At 49.7% G+C, this 15,735-nt stretch overlaps 1 protein-coding gene across 4 annotated transcripts in view; it reads left to right on the forward strand.

Annotated features, from left to right (window-relative positions):
• Positions 1-767: 767 nt before the first annotated feature.
• fastk (Fas-activated serine/threonine kinase) overlaps positions 768-15,735 on the forward strand; it is a 43,568-nt gene continuing 28,600 nt past the window's right edge. Inside the window, exons 1-3 of one of the 4 annotated variants that reach the window (XM_052023669.1) lie at positions 768-786; positions 10,054-10,729; positions 15,032-15,502. In XM_052023669.1, coding sequence (XP_051879629.1) covers positions 10,099-10,729; positions 15,032-15,502 — 1,102 coding nt within the window. In that variant the 5' untranslated portion in view covers positions 768-786; positions 10,054-10,098. Of the gene's footprint in view, positions 787-1,608; positions 1,775-10,053; positions 10,730-15,031; positions 15,503-15,735 lie in introns of those variants that run through there. The other 3 variants (XM_052023671.1, XM_052023670.1, XM_052023668.1) reach the window with 3 other exon arrangements.

A 15,735-nucleotide genomic window follows, 5' to 3' on the forward strand; every position in this document is an offset into this window, starting at 1 on the left:
TGCCACGAAGCTGGTATGTGTGTGGCAGTGTTTGCTGTAAGGGCTCGCCAAAAAGTCTATTTTCTTGCTTAAACTTGGGTGGCACATGACACAAATGTCTCACAACTTGAGCTGGTCCGATTCTGACCTCTGGCACTGTCTGTGGGGAGTCCCCCGGTCCTCTGGTTTCCATGCTAGTTGTCGGGTTAATTGATTTTTGTAAATTGCCCCTGGTGTAGGTGGCTGGGAGGAGAATCAGGGTAGGGTTAATAGGCATGGGGGAGAGAATGGGATAGACTCGATGGGCTGAAGGGCTGCCGCTGTCACTATGAAATATGGACCCATAATTCCACCACAGTTTGGGCAAACGGTGACAGTGTCCTCTTCCTTATCAACTTGTTTTAGTTACAGCTGGCACCCCTCCAACTGGACATCACTCCCTCTGTAGAGGGAAGAACGTCAGAGATTGGAGCAGCAATACACCTCTCATCGGGCCTGCTCTGCCATTCATGACCATGGCTGATTAACTCAGTGCCACTTTCCTGCACCACCTGCTTAATCCTCGATTCCCCTAATGCCCAAAACCCTATTGGTGTGTTCTGAACAGTACTGGCTGCAGAGCAGAATTCTCCAGGTGCACCTCGGTCCTCGGCTGCTCAGCTGGAGCAAACACCTGGCCCGAGGCAGGTCTCAATGAGATCCCATTAGAGGGTACAGTGCCAGGCTATTCAGCCTCTCCCCATACCTAGCCCAGACTGGAGAACGGGGCGGCGACATCCGATATCCCGGGATGTAGGAGGCCGAGAGGTGATCTTAGAGAGGTTTATAAATTACGAGGGGCAGAGATACGGTAGGTCGACGGTATCTGCTTCAGAGGGCACCGGTTCAAGGTGAGAGGGAGGTTTAAAGGAGAGCCACGGGATAAATGTTTCACACACAGTGGTTGGTGCCTGGAACCGGCTGCCAGAGGAGGCGGAGGCAGGAACAGTGACAGCATTGGACCGGGATTGGGACCGGGAGAGGGAGAGGGATTGGGACTGGGGCAGGGACTGGGAGAGAGACCGGGACTGGGAGAGAGACCGGGACCGGGGCAGGTACCGGGACTGGGACTGGGAGAGAGACTGGGGCAGGGACTGGGAGAGAGACCGGGACCGGGGCAGGTACCGGGACTGGGACTGGGAGAGAGACCGGGACTGGGACAGGGACCGGGGCAGGGACTGGGAAAGAGACCGGGACCGGGGCAGGTACCGGGACAGGGAGAGAGACCGGGACAGGTACCGGGGCAGGGACAGGGAGAGAGACCGGGACCGGGACAGGGACCGGGGCAGGGACAGGGAGAGAGACCGGGACCGGGGCAGGGGCAGGTACCGGGACCGGGACGAGCGGGGCAGAGAGGGGAGTGGAGTTAATGCAGGGAGGTGGGACTATACCGGGGGTCGGAGCCCCGCCCGGACCTGACCGCAGCGCTTGGGGCCGGTCCTCGGCCTTCCGTCCCCGGCCTCCGGTCCCGGCCGTGCCGACACCCCCGAGGCCGGGGCCGGGGCCCGGGCGGACGGAAGAGGCGGGCTGGATCAGGCCGGACGGGCGGGGCCGGCGCTGGCGCTCCGGGTGCCGCCGCGGCTGCGCACTGGGGGTGGCGGGAGCGCGCAGGCGGGCGGGCGGGAACGCGCGGGTGCGGCGGGAGCGGCCCCCGGTCCGGGCCCGGGAGCTGAGCGAGCGGCGCGGCGCGGCGCGGCCGCAGGAGCAGCGGGGAGTCCGCGGCCTGAGCCGGGCCCTGCGGGGCCTGCTGGGCGATGTAAGTGAGCGGCCGGGGAGCGGGGTGTGGGAGCCGGGCCTTCCGGCGGGGGAGCGAGGCCTGCCGGCCTGTTGAGAGCGGGGAGCCGGTGAGGGGCCCGGGGGAGCCGGCCCCGGCCCCGCCAACAATGGGCCCTGGTCACCGGCTCCCACCGACGTGTGAGCAGCGGAGGCCCGGGTGAGAGCCCCGGGGAACGGTGGTGTGTCCTCCCGCTCACCGTCCACTCACACCTCCAGGGTTAGTGGAACATCAGCCGGGCAGGCTCGCTGCTTCATTATGCTGCAGATGTCAACGGGGGACAAGTAGATTCAAACCCAGCCCCAAACTACCTCCTGAGCAATTTAACCCCTCAGTCAGTGTTCCACCTATAACAGTAGGAAGCAACCCCCGGGTGCGAGTCAACAACCTGGTACCAGTTACTGGTGTACAAGTGTGTGCTCTGACACTGGGGTGCCGGTGTACAGGTGTGTGCTCTGACACTGGGGTGCCGGTGTACAGGTGTGTGCTCTGACACTGGGGTACCGGTGTACAAGTGTGTGCTCTGACACTGGGGTACCGGTGTACAGGTGTGTGCTCTGACACTGGGGTGCCGGTGTACAGGTGTGTGCTCTGACACTGGGGTGCCGGTGTACAAGTGTGTGCTCTGACACTGGGGTGCTGGTGTACAAGTGTGTGCTCTGACACTGGGGTACTGGTGTACAAGTGTGTGCTCTGACACTGGGGTGCCGGTGTACAGGTGTGTGCTCTGACACTGGGGTGCCGGTGTACAGGTGTGTGCTCTGACACTGGGGTGCCGGTGTACAGGTGTGTGCTCTGACACTGGGGTGCCGGTGTACAGGTGTGTGCTCTGACACTGGGGTGCCGGTGTACAAATGTGTGCTGTGAGACTGGGGTGCTGGTGTACAAGTGTGTGCTCTGACACTGGGGTACTGGTGTACAAGTGTGTGCTGTGACACTGGGGTGCTGTGCTGTTGGTACCATCGTAACACTGGGGGTACAGTACCGGTGGGGGCAGCTGTGACCTTGTAACACTGGCGAGTGCTGGTGAAGACTGGTCTGCCACCATCCCTCAGATACAGATGTTCACTGGGTTGTTCCACTAACATTTATTGACATCCTGATGTTTCTCTACAGTTTGCGGGGTTCAGTGCTGATATTTGGTGTGGCTGGAGGGTGGGGGGAGGGGGGGGAAGGGGAGTGAGCCAAGCATGTTCCTCTGGAGAGGGAGGAAAATAGCCTGAGTGAGAGGAGTTATAGAGTCATACAGCACAACTCATTCATTCTGACCAAGATGCATGAAAGATGCATGTTTCCCTGCAATTGGCCCATATTCCTCTGAACCATTCCCTGTTCTTGTCCAAATGTCTTTTAAACATTGTAGTTGTACCTGCCTTTCCCACTTCCTCTGGCAGCTTGTTCCATACACCCACCCCCCTCTGTGTGGAACCTCTTTGCTATTTAGATCACCTTTGAATCTTTCCCCTCTCACCGTAAACCTATGCCTTCTTGTTTTAGACTCCCTACATTGGGAAAAAGACTGTGATTATCTACTATTCCCCTCATGATTTTATAAACCTCTTTAAGGTCACCCCTCAGTCTCCTTTGCTCCAGGGAAAATGGTCACGGCCTGTCCGATCTCTGCAGACTCGAGCCCTCCAGTCCGAGCAGTTATTTTGTGAATCTTTTCTGCACCCTCTCCATCTTACTCACATTCTTCCTAAAGAGTGGCAACCAGAACTGCACACCTTATTCCCAAGTGCATCCTAACCAATGATCTGCAGAACTGCAACACGACATCCCAACTCCTATACTCAATGCCTTGGCCAATGAAGGCAAGCACACCATACGCCTTCTTCACCACCTTGTCTACCTGTGTCACCACTTTCAGAGAACCATGTACTTGTACCCCAAGGGCTGGCTATTCAATAACTCTTCCAAGGTCCCTGCCATTGTGTATGTCCCAAAATGCATCTCTCTGCACTTTGACATAGAGAGAAAAAAGGGATGATAAAATATCCCTGGTAAAAGAGAACCTCTCCTAATACTCTCCAATCCAGGCAACATCCTGGTGAACCTCTTCTGCACCCTCTCCAAAGCTTCCTGTAGTGTAGTGACCAGAACTGTACACAATACTCCAAATGTGGCCTAACTAAAGTTTGTACAGCTGCAACGTGACTTCCCAACGTTTATACTTAGTGCCCCCACCGATGAACGCAGGTATCTGCGTGCCTTCTTTATCACCCTATCCACTCGTTTTGCCACTTTCAGGGAGCTAAAAGTGCCAACACAAGTGGTTAGGATGGATGGAAGTAGTTGTCTGAGTAAAATTCCATCAACCACTTCCTTACTCACTTTCCCAGTTGTTCTAGATACTGTTGTCAGCTGCTTCACTGTCCACTACCGCACCAGTTTTGGTGTGACATGCAAACTTACTAATCTTGCCACCTACACTCTCCTATAAATCATTAATATATGTGACCAACAATAAAGGACTCAACGTCGATCCATGTGGCACACCACTGGTCACAGGTCTCCAGTCAACCCTCCACGACCACCCTCTACCTCCTACCACCAAGCCAACTTTGTATCCAATTTGCTGCTCCCCCTGGATCCGATGTTTTCAAAGTTCTGAACCAGCCTATCGTATGGACCTTGTCAAAGGCTTTGTTGAAATCCACAGAGACCACATTCACCACCCTGCCTTTGTCGACCTTCTTGGTCACCACCTCAAAAAATTCAACCAAATTTGCAAGATGTGATTTCCTGTGAACAAAGCACTGCTGATAATCCCTTCTCCACCATAAATACAGATGAGAGGTATTCATTTAAAACCTCGTATATCCCATGGCCCCACACACGTTACCACACTGATACTTAAGGGAACCTACTCTCTCCCCATTTGCCCATAATGTACGTAGAATCTTTTACTTTTCTCGTTTACCACATTTGCCAGGGATATTTTATGGCCCCTTTTGGCTTTCTTCATTTCCTCCTTCTGTACTCGTACATCTCCTATAATTATTATAGCACACTCTACATGTCTGCTGTCTACAGCCTCTGCTCCCTCGATGAGAGAGATAATAGTGATTGATATCTTGCTGAGAGTGTATTTGTATGTGTAAACCCCAGACACAGCTCAGAGGCTGATAACCTGACTGGTTGCCTTGCTTGTCATAACTGGGAAAGGGCTGCAGACTGGCCTTGTTTACATGAAGTATGGGATAGATTTTTGTGGTGGCTTTTTTTGATCTTGGGACAATGCAAAGTGCTTTGGGACCATTAATTTGGCAGGTATCGTCAGAACTGCAGTGAGCTCTCACAAACAGTGATGCAATAATGACTACTTTTCTGATTTGAATTGCGATGTTGAGTGTTAAACATTGGCCAGGTCAGTGGAGAAAATGCCTCTGCTTATTTTCAGTGTAGTACCTTCTGTACTTCTGCTCTTTTTTTTCAGTACTGCATGTGATCTCTTTTATGAATGTCAGGCAAGGAATACAAGGTCTCTGTTCAACTTTTCTGTTGAAGGACTTTGCCTCCAACAGTGTGGCATCTCTCAATACTGTACTGGAATGTTGGCCTAGATTTTGGATTTGGTCCCACAGCCTCCTGATTGGAGACAACTAATATAACACACGTGTGATGTGATGCATTTTGAAGAGGGAATGGAAAGAGGCATCATTTACTTAATGACAGAGTTCTAAAGAGTGTGTAGGAACAGAGGGACCTTGGGGTTCATGTGTAGAAATCCTCAAAGGTAGCAGAACATATTGGAAGAATAACCAGCAGAGCAAGTAGTAGGGCAGGCACGGTAGTGTAGTGGTTAGCGTAACCCTACTACAGCACCAGCGACCCGGGTTCAATTCTGGCTGCTGTCTGTAAGGAGTTTGTATGTTCTCCCTGTGTCTGCGTGGGTTTCCTCCGGGTGCTCCGGTTTCCTCCTGCGTTCCAAAGACGTACGGGTTAGGAGGTTGAGGGCATGCTATGTTGGCGCTGGAAGTGCGGCGACACTTGCGGGCTGCCCCCAGAACACTCTATGCAAAAGATGCACTTCACTGTGTGTTTCGATGTACGTGTGACTAATAAAGATATCTTAATATTAAGTGGGATCTTGGGCATTGTGAATAGAGATATTACTACAAAAGCTGGTAAGTGATGCTGGACCTTTATAAAGCTCAGGTATTGCATCCAGTTCTGGATGTTGAGGGGTGCAGGGAGATTTGGCAGAATGGTTCCAGGACGAGGGCTTTCAGCTCCAGGTTAGACTGGAGAAGCTTCAGTTGTTCTCCCTGGTGAAAAGGGAGTTAGAGACATAGAGTTGTACAGCATAGAAATAGGCCCTTCAGCCCACGGTGTCTCTGCTGACCATCATGCCTATCTGTACTAATCCTAGTTGCCTATATAGAGTCATAGAGTAGTGCAGCACAGAAACAGGCCCTTTGGCCCATCCCGTTAATGCCAACCAAGGTGCCTTCCTGAGCTTGTCTCATTTTCCTTCGTTTGACCTCTAATCATTTTCTATTAATGAATCTGTCCAAATGTCTTCTAAATGTTGTAATTATCTCCAACTCTGCCACTTCCCCTGGCAGCTCGTTCCATATACCCACCACCCCCTGTGTGAAAAACATACCCTTGGTGCCCTTTAAATCTTTCCCCTCTCACCTTCAACCTGTGCCCTCTGGTTTTAGACTCCCCCACCCTGGGGAAAAGACTGTGACCCTCCACCTTATCTGTGTCCCTTGTGATTTGATAACCCTCTATAAGGTCACTCCTCAGCCTCCTTTGCTCCAGGGAGAACAGTCCCAGCCTCTCCTCATAACTCCAGCCCTCCATTTCCTGGCAACATCCTTGTGAATCTTTTCTACCCCCCTCTCCAGCTTCATCATATCCTTTCTGTAGTGTGGCAACCAGAACTGTACACAACACTCCAGGTGTGCTCTCACCAATTGTACAGCTGTAACGTGACGCCCCAACTCTTGTAAGTGCCCAATCCGACGAAGGCCAGCGTGCCAAACGGCTTCTTCACCACCCTGTATACCTGTGTTGCCACCTCCAGGGAACCATGTACTTGTACCCCAAGACCTCTCTGTTCAGCACTTCCCAGGGCCCTGCCATTCACTGTGTATTTCATTCCTAAAATGCAAACTTCACACTTGTCTGAGTTAAATGCCATCTGCTATTCCCTTGCCCACTTTCCCAGTATTTATATCCTGTTGTAACCTTAGACAACCTTCTTCACTGTCCACACCACCACTTCTGGTGTGATGTGCTCTCTCACTAATCATGCTACCTACATTCTCATCCAATCACTAATATATATGACAATAAAGGATCCAGTACCGATCCCTGCAGAATACCACAGGTCACAGGCCTCCATCACATCCTCTGCTTCCTACCACCAAGCCGATTTTGTATCCAATTTGCTAATGCATCTTGGATCTGATGTGTTGTAACTTCTGAACCAGACCATACGGCACCTTGTCAAAAGCCTTGCTAAAGTCCATGTAGACAATGTCTACTGCCCCTGCCCTCGTCAATCCCCTTGGGCACTTGCTCAAAAAAACTCTATCGAATTTGTGAGACACGATTTCCCTTGTACGACGCCACTCTGACTACCCCTAATCAATCTTTGAATTTCCAAATGCAGATAGACCCTGTCTCTCAGAATCCCATCTAATAACTTTCCCACCATTGATGTAAGGCTCACCGGTCTGTAGTTCCCTGGCTTGTCCCTTCAGCCCTTCTTAAATAAAGGCACAACATTAGCCATCCTCCAGTCTTCTAGTACCTCGCTTGTGGCTAACAAAGTTACAAAAATCTCTGCTAGAGCCCCAGCAATCTCCTCCTTTGATTCCCATAAAATCCTAGCATACATTTGGCCAGTCCCTGTGGATTTAATCACCTTTATGCATTTCAAGACCTCCAACAACTCCTTCAAAATGTTAATATGCTCCAGGATATCACTGTTCCCTCCCATGAACTTACTGGCTTCCACGCCCTTCTCCACGGTAAGTACAGACGAGAAGTATTCATTTAAGATGTTGTCCGTCTTCTGTGGTCCTATACACAGATGGCCACACTGATCCTTAAGGAGACCAACTCTCTTCCTAGTTACCCTTTTGTCATTCTAATGATTTTCCTTTATTTTGTCCACTAGGGATATCTCATGTCTGCTTTTAGCCCTCGTAATTTCCTCCTTGTGCACTCCGACATCCCCTATACTCGTCAAGGGACTCACTCGATCTCAGATGCCTGTACCTGATATCTGTCTTTTTTCTGATCTGAGCCTCAATATCCTCATCAACCTGGATTCCTGAATCCTGCCAGCCTTGTCCTTCACTCAACGGGAACATGCTGTCCCTGAACTCTCCCTGTATTACTTTTAAAAGCTTTCCACTTGCCAGACATCCCTTTACCTGCAAACAGCCCCTCCCATTCAACTTTTGTGAGTTCCTGTCTGACGCCATTGAAATTAGCCTTCCCCCAATTTAGGGCTTTGACTTGTCGACCAGTCCGATGTTTTCCCATGACTATCTTGAAACTAATAGAACTATGGTCACTGCTCCCAAAGTGCTCCCCCACTGACACCTCAGCTTCATTTCCTTAGAGGAGGTCGAGTGTAGCCCCCTCTCTAGTCGGACCATCTATATATTGCTTCAGAAAGCTTTCCTGGACACACCTAACAAATTCTGTCCCTTAGCTCTGTGGCAGGCCCAGTCAATATTAGGGAAGTTTGAATCACCTACATTACAACCCTATTATTCCTACACCGATCTGTGATCTCCTTGCGTGTTTGCTATTTTAATTCCCACTGACTATTGGGGGTGGGGGGTGCCTATAGTACAATCCCATCAAAGTGATCAGCTTATTTCTGAGATCTACCCATATGGCCTCGCTGAACATTCCTCCGGGAATATCCTCTGTAAGTACTGCCGTGATGTTCTCTCTAATCAATAATGTAACTGCCCCTCCTCTCTTACTTCCACCCCTGTCACGCTGGAAGCATCTGTACCCTGGAATATTAAGCTGCCCTTCCAGTCATGTTTCTGTAGTAGCTATAATATTACAATCCCATGTGCCGATCCATGCCCTGAGTTCACCTGTGAGGCTTCTTGCACTAAAGTAAATACAGTCTCTCAGACCTTCCTCATTCCCTGTCCTGCCCCTGCTTGGCCTGCCTAGTGGTCTCACACCCTTGCCAGAGTAGTCTAAACCCTCCTGAGTAGCACTAGCAAATCTCCCTGCAAGGATATTGGTCCCCCTCCAGATTAGATGTGACCTGTCCCTCTTGTACAGGTCACCTCTTCTCCCCCACTCCCATCCCAAAAGCCTGAAAGCACGTACCACCAGGCTCAAGGACAGCTTCTATCCCACTGTTATAAGACTATTGAATGGTTCCCTAGTACGATAAGATAGACTCTTGTCCTCACAATTTACCTTGTGATGGTCCTGCACCTTATTGTCTGCCTGCACTGCACTTTCTCTGCATTCTGTTATTGTTTTCCCTTGTACTACCCCAGTGTGCTGTGTAATGAAATGATCTGTATGGATGGCATGCAAAACAAAAGTTTTTCACTGTACCTCGGTACATGAGACAATAATAAACCAATTTACCTCTGCCCCGAAAGGCATCACAATGGTTGAGGAAATTAAATCCCTCCCTCCTGCAAAAGCTCTTGAGCCATGCATTCATTCGCCCTATCCTCCAATTCCCACCCTCGTTAGCACCAGGAGTGATGCTGATCCTAGGATCCTGATCCTAGAGGTCCAGCTTTTTGACCTTCTGCCTGACTGCTAAGGTTGAGGGGCAGTTTGATAGGGTGGACAACACGACAGGTTTAGGTAGGTTACACAGAGTTGTTCCCATGAGCTGGTGTTACGAGAACCAGCAATACAGATTTCAGGTTTTGGATGAGAGATACAGGTGGGGGTGTGGAGGAACTGTTCAACACTGCAAGTGGAACCTGCTGCCTACGTGGCTGATGGAAGCAAAGATGAGCAACAACTTCGAAAGGAACTTCGATAAGCACTTGAGGGTAATAAAATTGCAGGGCAGTGGGGAGAGAGTAGGAAAATAAGACCGACTGATTTGAGGTACTGAGAGCAGACCTGGGCAATGGCTGAATGACCTACAGTGTGAAATGACTCTGACGTTATAGAACATAGCACGGTAGAGCACAGTACAGGTCCTTCAGCTATGACTCTATTAGTCCAGGTATGGTGTTAGATGCCTGCTACCATGTCAGATATCACAGCATGCTGTTCTGTGCTTCCTCAAGGTTTCTGCTATCGTCCACACTCCCTCGAGGTGAGCTGTGCCTAAGATGCAAAGGTTGCCTCTGCACTGCTTCAGGTCTCTGCTGCCGAGGAGGGAAGGTGTTCTGCTGTTAGACAGACTGACTTGCCTTGGCCTGAGCTGTTTCCTTCGCTTCTTCCGCCTGGCCTGTTGCCGAGCTGTCCCCTGCCCTCTGACGAGCCGGGGTATGATGTACGCAGCCCATTACCACGCCTGCAAGCCGCACAACACCTGGGCCGCATATCTGGAACAGTTCCCTCACCTGCACCAGGGAAGGCACAATGGACACAAGCAGAACCGCCATCACCACCACCACCACCGCATCAAGAAGAAAACCTGGAACTTCATCCACGAGAAGATGAGCTATGACACGTTCTTCACCATGAAGCGGCTGATCGACCGCTCGCGGACTGTGGGTGAGGTGCTGCGCTGGGTGACACAGAACCCTGGCAAAATCTCCTACAACCATTACCCCATTGCTCTGCAGAAGATTGGCCAGGTCCTGCAGCAGCGACCTGGAGGGGCCAATGAGGAGACCGTCCACAGCCAGATGTTGGAGCTGGAGGAGTTCCAGACGCTCTGTAGCTCCATCGTGGCTGACTGCTCCAAGTTCGACAACTTCAGCATTGTGAATTGTCTGTATGCGGTCGCTGCCTTGGGTAAGAAATTCTGCCCCTCTTGCTGTGCTGAGAGCTAGAGATGGGAGGGGATTTGACATATTTCTCAGTCACACTGGGAGTTAACCCCCAAGAAAAACACTCTTTTGCAAAATGTTTTTTGGTTTACCTGAGCTAAAGTCACCACCTCCATTCTTGTACTCAAATCCCCTTGCATGCAAGAGTATCGTGCTGTTTGCTGGACCTTCATATTAACTTTGCATGATTTGTGTCCAAAGACATGCCAGTTCCTGTAAACGCCAATGCCTTCCAAATCGCTCTCCATTCAAAATATAATCAGCCTTTATATTTTTTCCATCAAAGTGAATGGCTTCCCATTTTTCCACATTCTGTTCCATCTGCCATGTCCGTGCCCAATCACTTTGCTAGTCTGTTTCCTCCAGTGTCTCCCTGCATTCTCTGCAAAGCCCACATTTCCACCCAGCTTAGTATCACTAACAAACTTGGACATGTTGCACTTGGGTCCCTCATTCAGATCATTAATGTAGACTGTGAACGGCTAATCACCAGTAGGTGCTCCAATGCTCACAGCCTCCCAACCCGTAAACGACATTTCTCCCTACTGTTTTCTGTCCTCAGTTCATACGTATGTTATCCCCAATACCATGTGCTCTAAATTTGTTTAATAATCCATTATATGGCACCTTATCAAAGGCCTTGAAAGTCCACATATACTGCATCAACTGGTTCACCCTTATCTACTCTGCAACTTCAAAATCTCCAACAGATTTGTCAAACACGATTTCCCTTTCATAATCCACATTGACTCTGCCCAGTCCTATTGTCATTACCTTTATAATAGATTCCAGCATTTTCCAAACTACTGATGTCAGGATACTCGGTCTGCAGTTTCCTGTTTTCTCACCTAAGTTGTGGGATTACTTCCAATCTCTGGCAGCCATTCTAGAACCTGTGGAGTTCTGGAAGATGACAACCAGTGTGTCCACCATCTCCACAGCCACCTTCTCCAAAACCTCCTGAAGACTGATCACCTGTCAGTCCCACTAATTGCTCCAGTTCTTGTTTTAACTTGCACTAATTTCTTTGAACTCCTTTGCTGTGGGCCAGTTGTCCCCTACTCTTTCATGGAGGTGTTCACTGTCTTCAATGAGGACAGACACAAAATCTGTTAATTTCCTTTTTCCCCAGTTTCTGCCTCATTCTGCCACATTAATCTTACCTAATCTTTTTCTTTTTCCATATCTATAGAAGCTGGTACAATCTGTCTCTATGGTAATCCATTTCCAGGTGAGAATATAGATTTTCCCTTCCACAGAATCATGGAAGGGTACAACACAGAACTGGGGCCTCACCCACCTCGTTCATGGCGCCTATCTACACTAATCCTATTTCCCTGTGTTAGGCCCATATCCATTTACACCTTCCCTATCCAGGTACCTTAAACCTGTGCGCTCTAGTTCCAGGCTCCCCTGCCCTGGAGGAAAAAAATTCTATTCATCCTATCTACAGCCTCCTACGTTCTAGGGAGAATAAACTCAGCCTATCCAATATCTCCTTATAACTACAGCCCTCCATTCCAGGCAACCCCCTGATGAATCTCTTCTGCACTCTCTCTATTGCTACCATATCCCTCCTGTACTGTGGTGGCCACAATACTCCAAGAGGGGTCTAACCAAGGTTTTTTACAGCTGCAATGTGACGTCCCAAGTCTTAAACTCAGTGCCTCGGCCAATGAAGGCAAACATACCAAATGCCTTCTTCATTACTCTATCCACTCCTATCGCCACTTTCAGGGAGCTGTGGACTTGCACCGAAGTTCACCCTGTCCATCAGTACTCCCTGCCACTTACTCTATATGTCCGACCAGAATTTGACTTCCTGAACACATCTGAACGTCCTTATCGCTGTCTTGGTCTTCCTTTGCTGAATTCTGAAATTTTCCCCATCCTCCACACTGTTACTGCTGGTTTGGTTTATCCAGTCTATGAGCAGATTGAAGTCCCCTGCGATTCTTGTATCACCTTTGCGGAAAGTAATTTTCTGATTTATGCAATCCCCAATATTACACCTACTGCTTGGTGGCTAATGGACAACTTGTGACCATTGCTGTTTCTTAGCTCCATCCAAACTGATCCGACTTCCTGTTTTTTTGGAGCTAAAATCATTCCCGTCTGTCGCCTTTATCCCAGTCAGTGCTATCCTACCTTCTTTTCCTTTATGTCTACATTTTCTAAATGTTAGGGATTATGATCTGTTTAATTCCCAATGTTGGTTACTTTGCAGCCATGTCTCTGTAATGGTTGTTAGTCCATGCACATTGTTTCTGTGCCATTAGCTCTCGACTTTTCTATGAATTCTATGTGCATTCGGATAGGGAGCCTTTGGTTTCTGTCCATGCGTTATCTTTTGCTGCTCTGACAGTAGGTGGAAGTCTGTTCGTGTGTTCTGTCCCTTTCTGACAGACTGATTATCATCATCCATTTCCCTGCTCCACTGCTTTGTCATTCCTCTCTAACTTTTCTAAATGCCCCCCCCCAACTATCTCAAGGAACTTCTCAGAGAGTGAATTACCAGAGAGCCGTGAGCAGGGAAAGGCTATTACAAAGGTAATACAATAATCACAGGGGACTTTAATCTGCTTATAGACTGGACAAATCAAGCTTCCTTCTGTGCCCGTAGTAGTAATGAGACACGTCCTCCTGTTCTCAATCTGTACTGCTTCCCTCGGAATAAAGAATTCCATGGAGAGATTCTGGAGAGTCCTGAGCTGGAGACAGGCAGACAGCAACAGCATGTGGAATTACTGCTGTTTGACCTTGTGCTTACTCTGTGGTGGCCCAAAGCCTCATCCTGTTCAGTAAACGTCCAGGACTCTCTCACTCCCACTCACAGCAGCTGAGTTCCCTCTGCCACATCACGGAACTGACCCTTGGCCACCGGTTGCCCTCCAGTTGTTCACCTGAGCAGTCACTGTGTGCCAGGGGCTTATCCAGGGGTCACTCGTCCAAACCAGTGCCCACAGGCACACTCCCAGTGAGTGATGCACAGTCACTGAGTTACTCCAAGAATGCTTCAAATCCTGAACCTGCGGGGCAGGTACAGAGTGCACAAGAACGTGAGAGAGGAGCTCAGGACGAGGTACATGGCTCTGCTCTGTCATTCAGTGAAGTCATTGCTGGTTTGATCTTGGACTCAACTCCACTTTCCTCACTGGTCCTTGTAACCCTGGACTAGAAATTCATCCAGTACATTAGTAAGGTAACTGGGAATGTAAAAAACGTAAATTAGTGATGCAGGGTTTCGACCTGAAACGTCAACAATTCCTTTCCCCCCACAGATGCTGCTCAACCCGCTGAGTTCCTCCATTTGTTGCTCCACATTCCAGCATCCACAATCTCTTGTGTCTCTAAACGTAAATTAAATTCAGTTTAAAGGTTCTAGGAATAAAATTCTGGTCTCACTTGAAAGTGATAATGAAGCTGTTGGACTGTCATCGAATCCCAACTGTTTCACTGCTGTGTATGAGGCAAGGAAACCTGCTGGTCAGGGCTGATGCACCGTTCCTATACCACCCAGCATGGCCGTCCCTGGATAGAACACAGAACAGTACAGCGCAGGAACAGGCCCTTCAGCCCACCATGTCTGTGCCGAGCACAATGTCAAATTAAACTAATCCCTCTGCCTACACATGGTCCACGTCCCTCCATTCCCTGTATATTCATGTGCCTGTCTAAAAGCCACTTGAACACCACCATCGTATCCGCTTCCAGCACGTAGCACGTTCCAGGCACCCACCTCTTGCTTCTATCTTGGGAAAAAGATTCTGGCTGTCTACCCTATCTATTACCTCCCATAATGTTATAAACTTCTATCAGGTCTCCCCCCAGCTTCCAACACTCCAAATAAAACAACCCAGGTTTGTCCAACCTCTCCTGCCCTCTAATCCGGCCAGCACCCTCTAATCTGTACCCTCTCCACAGCCTCCACATTCCGCCTGTATGGGGCAACCAGAACTGCACACAATGCTCCATATGCAGCCTAACCAAAGTTTTATAGAACTGCAACATGACTTTCTGACTATGCCCCTGGCAATGAAGGCAAGCGTACCGTACACCACCTCTACCTCTGTCTACTTGCATTGCCACTTTCAGGGAAGTATGTATTTGGACCCCCAAGACCACTTGGACCCCACTGAAGCAGCAGCTGGCTGCAGGTGAGAGATGGGCAAAAGGATATGTTGGCCATGCCCAAATCCCGTGACTAAATAAAACAATCGACGTTGGCTCCTCTGCATCAGCTGGGTTCTCTTCTCTTCTGTTGCAGGTCTTCCCAGTGATTCCAAGATCGTTCAGGTCCTGGAGGAGGAGTCGCGAGTCCGGCTCACGCAGTTCAACCAGAAAGATATCTCTATGGTTTTCAGCAGCGTCATGAAACTGCACCGGTCCACGCAGCACCCGCTGGTGGAAAGCTGCCTCGCTGGCTTGGAGAAGAACATTGAGAAGGAGCGTCACCCCCAGACTCTCTTCCTCTTGCTCTCCTACTACAGGTTGAAGTCCCAGGCACTGCAGTCTGACTCCTACACCAGTGAGCAGCTTCTCAACAACCGCAAGATCCTGCGGCTGGTCAAGCACACGCTGGGGCACGTCGCCAACGTGAGGGACCACGAGATGACCCTGTTGGACGAGATGTTGGCCACGTGTTGTCGGGAGGCCAGCAATAAGTCACTAGAGCTGATCTTCAGCTCTCAGATCTTCTATGAAAATAGACAGGAAAAATTCATCAGCAGCCTGGCAGGTAGGAGCTGCTACCCTCTTCAGGCTCAGCCCAAGTGTGGTTATTTAAAGTACTGCCCAACCATAAGTGTACAAACAATGAGTTTCTAGCACTGCACCCCAACCAGCAGTAACTTGTATAAGTACAGGTAACTCATCAATCAGAATGCCCTGTGATTCATGAAAATACAGAGGCATCTTAAGTGAGTGTTGGGGCTTATCTAATTAGTCATAGAGTAATACAGCACGGAAACA

This window comes from Pristis pectinata, chromosome 9, assembly GCF_009764475.1.
Source record: "Pristis pectinata isolate sPriPec2 chromosome 9, sPriPec2.1.pri, whole genome shotgun sequence".
Taxonomy (NCBI): Eukaryota; Metazoa; Chordata; class Chondrichthyes; order Rhinopristiformes; family Pristidae; genus Pristis; species Pristis pectinata.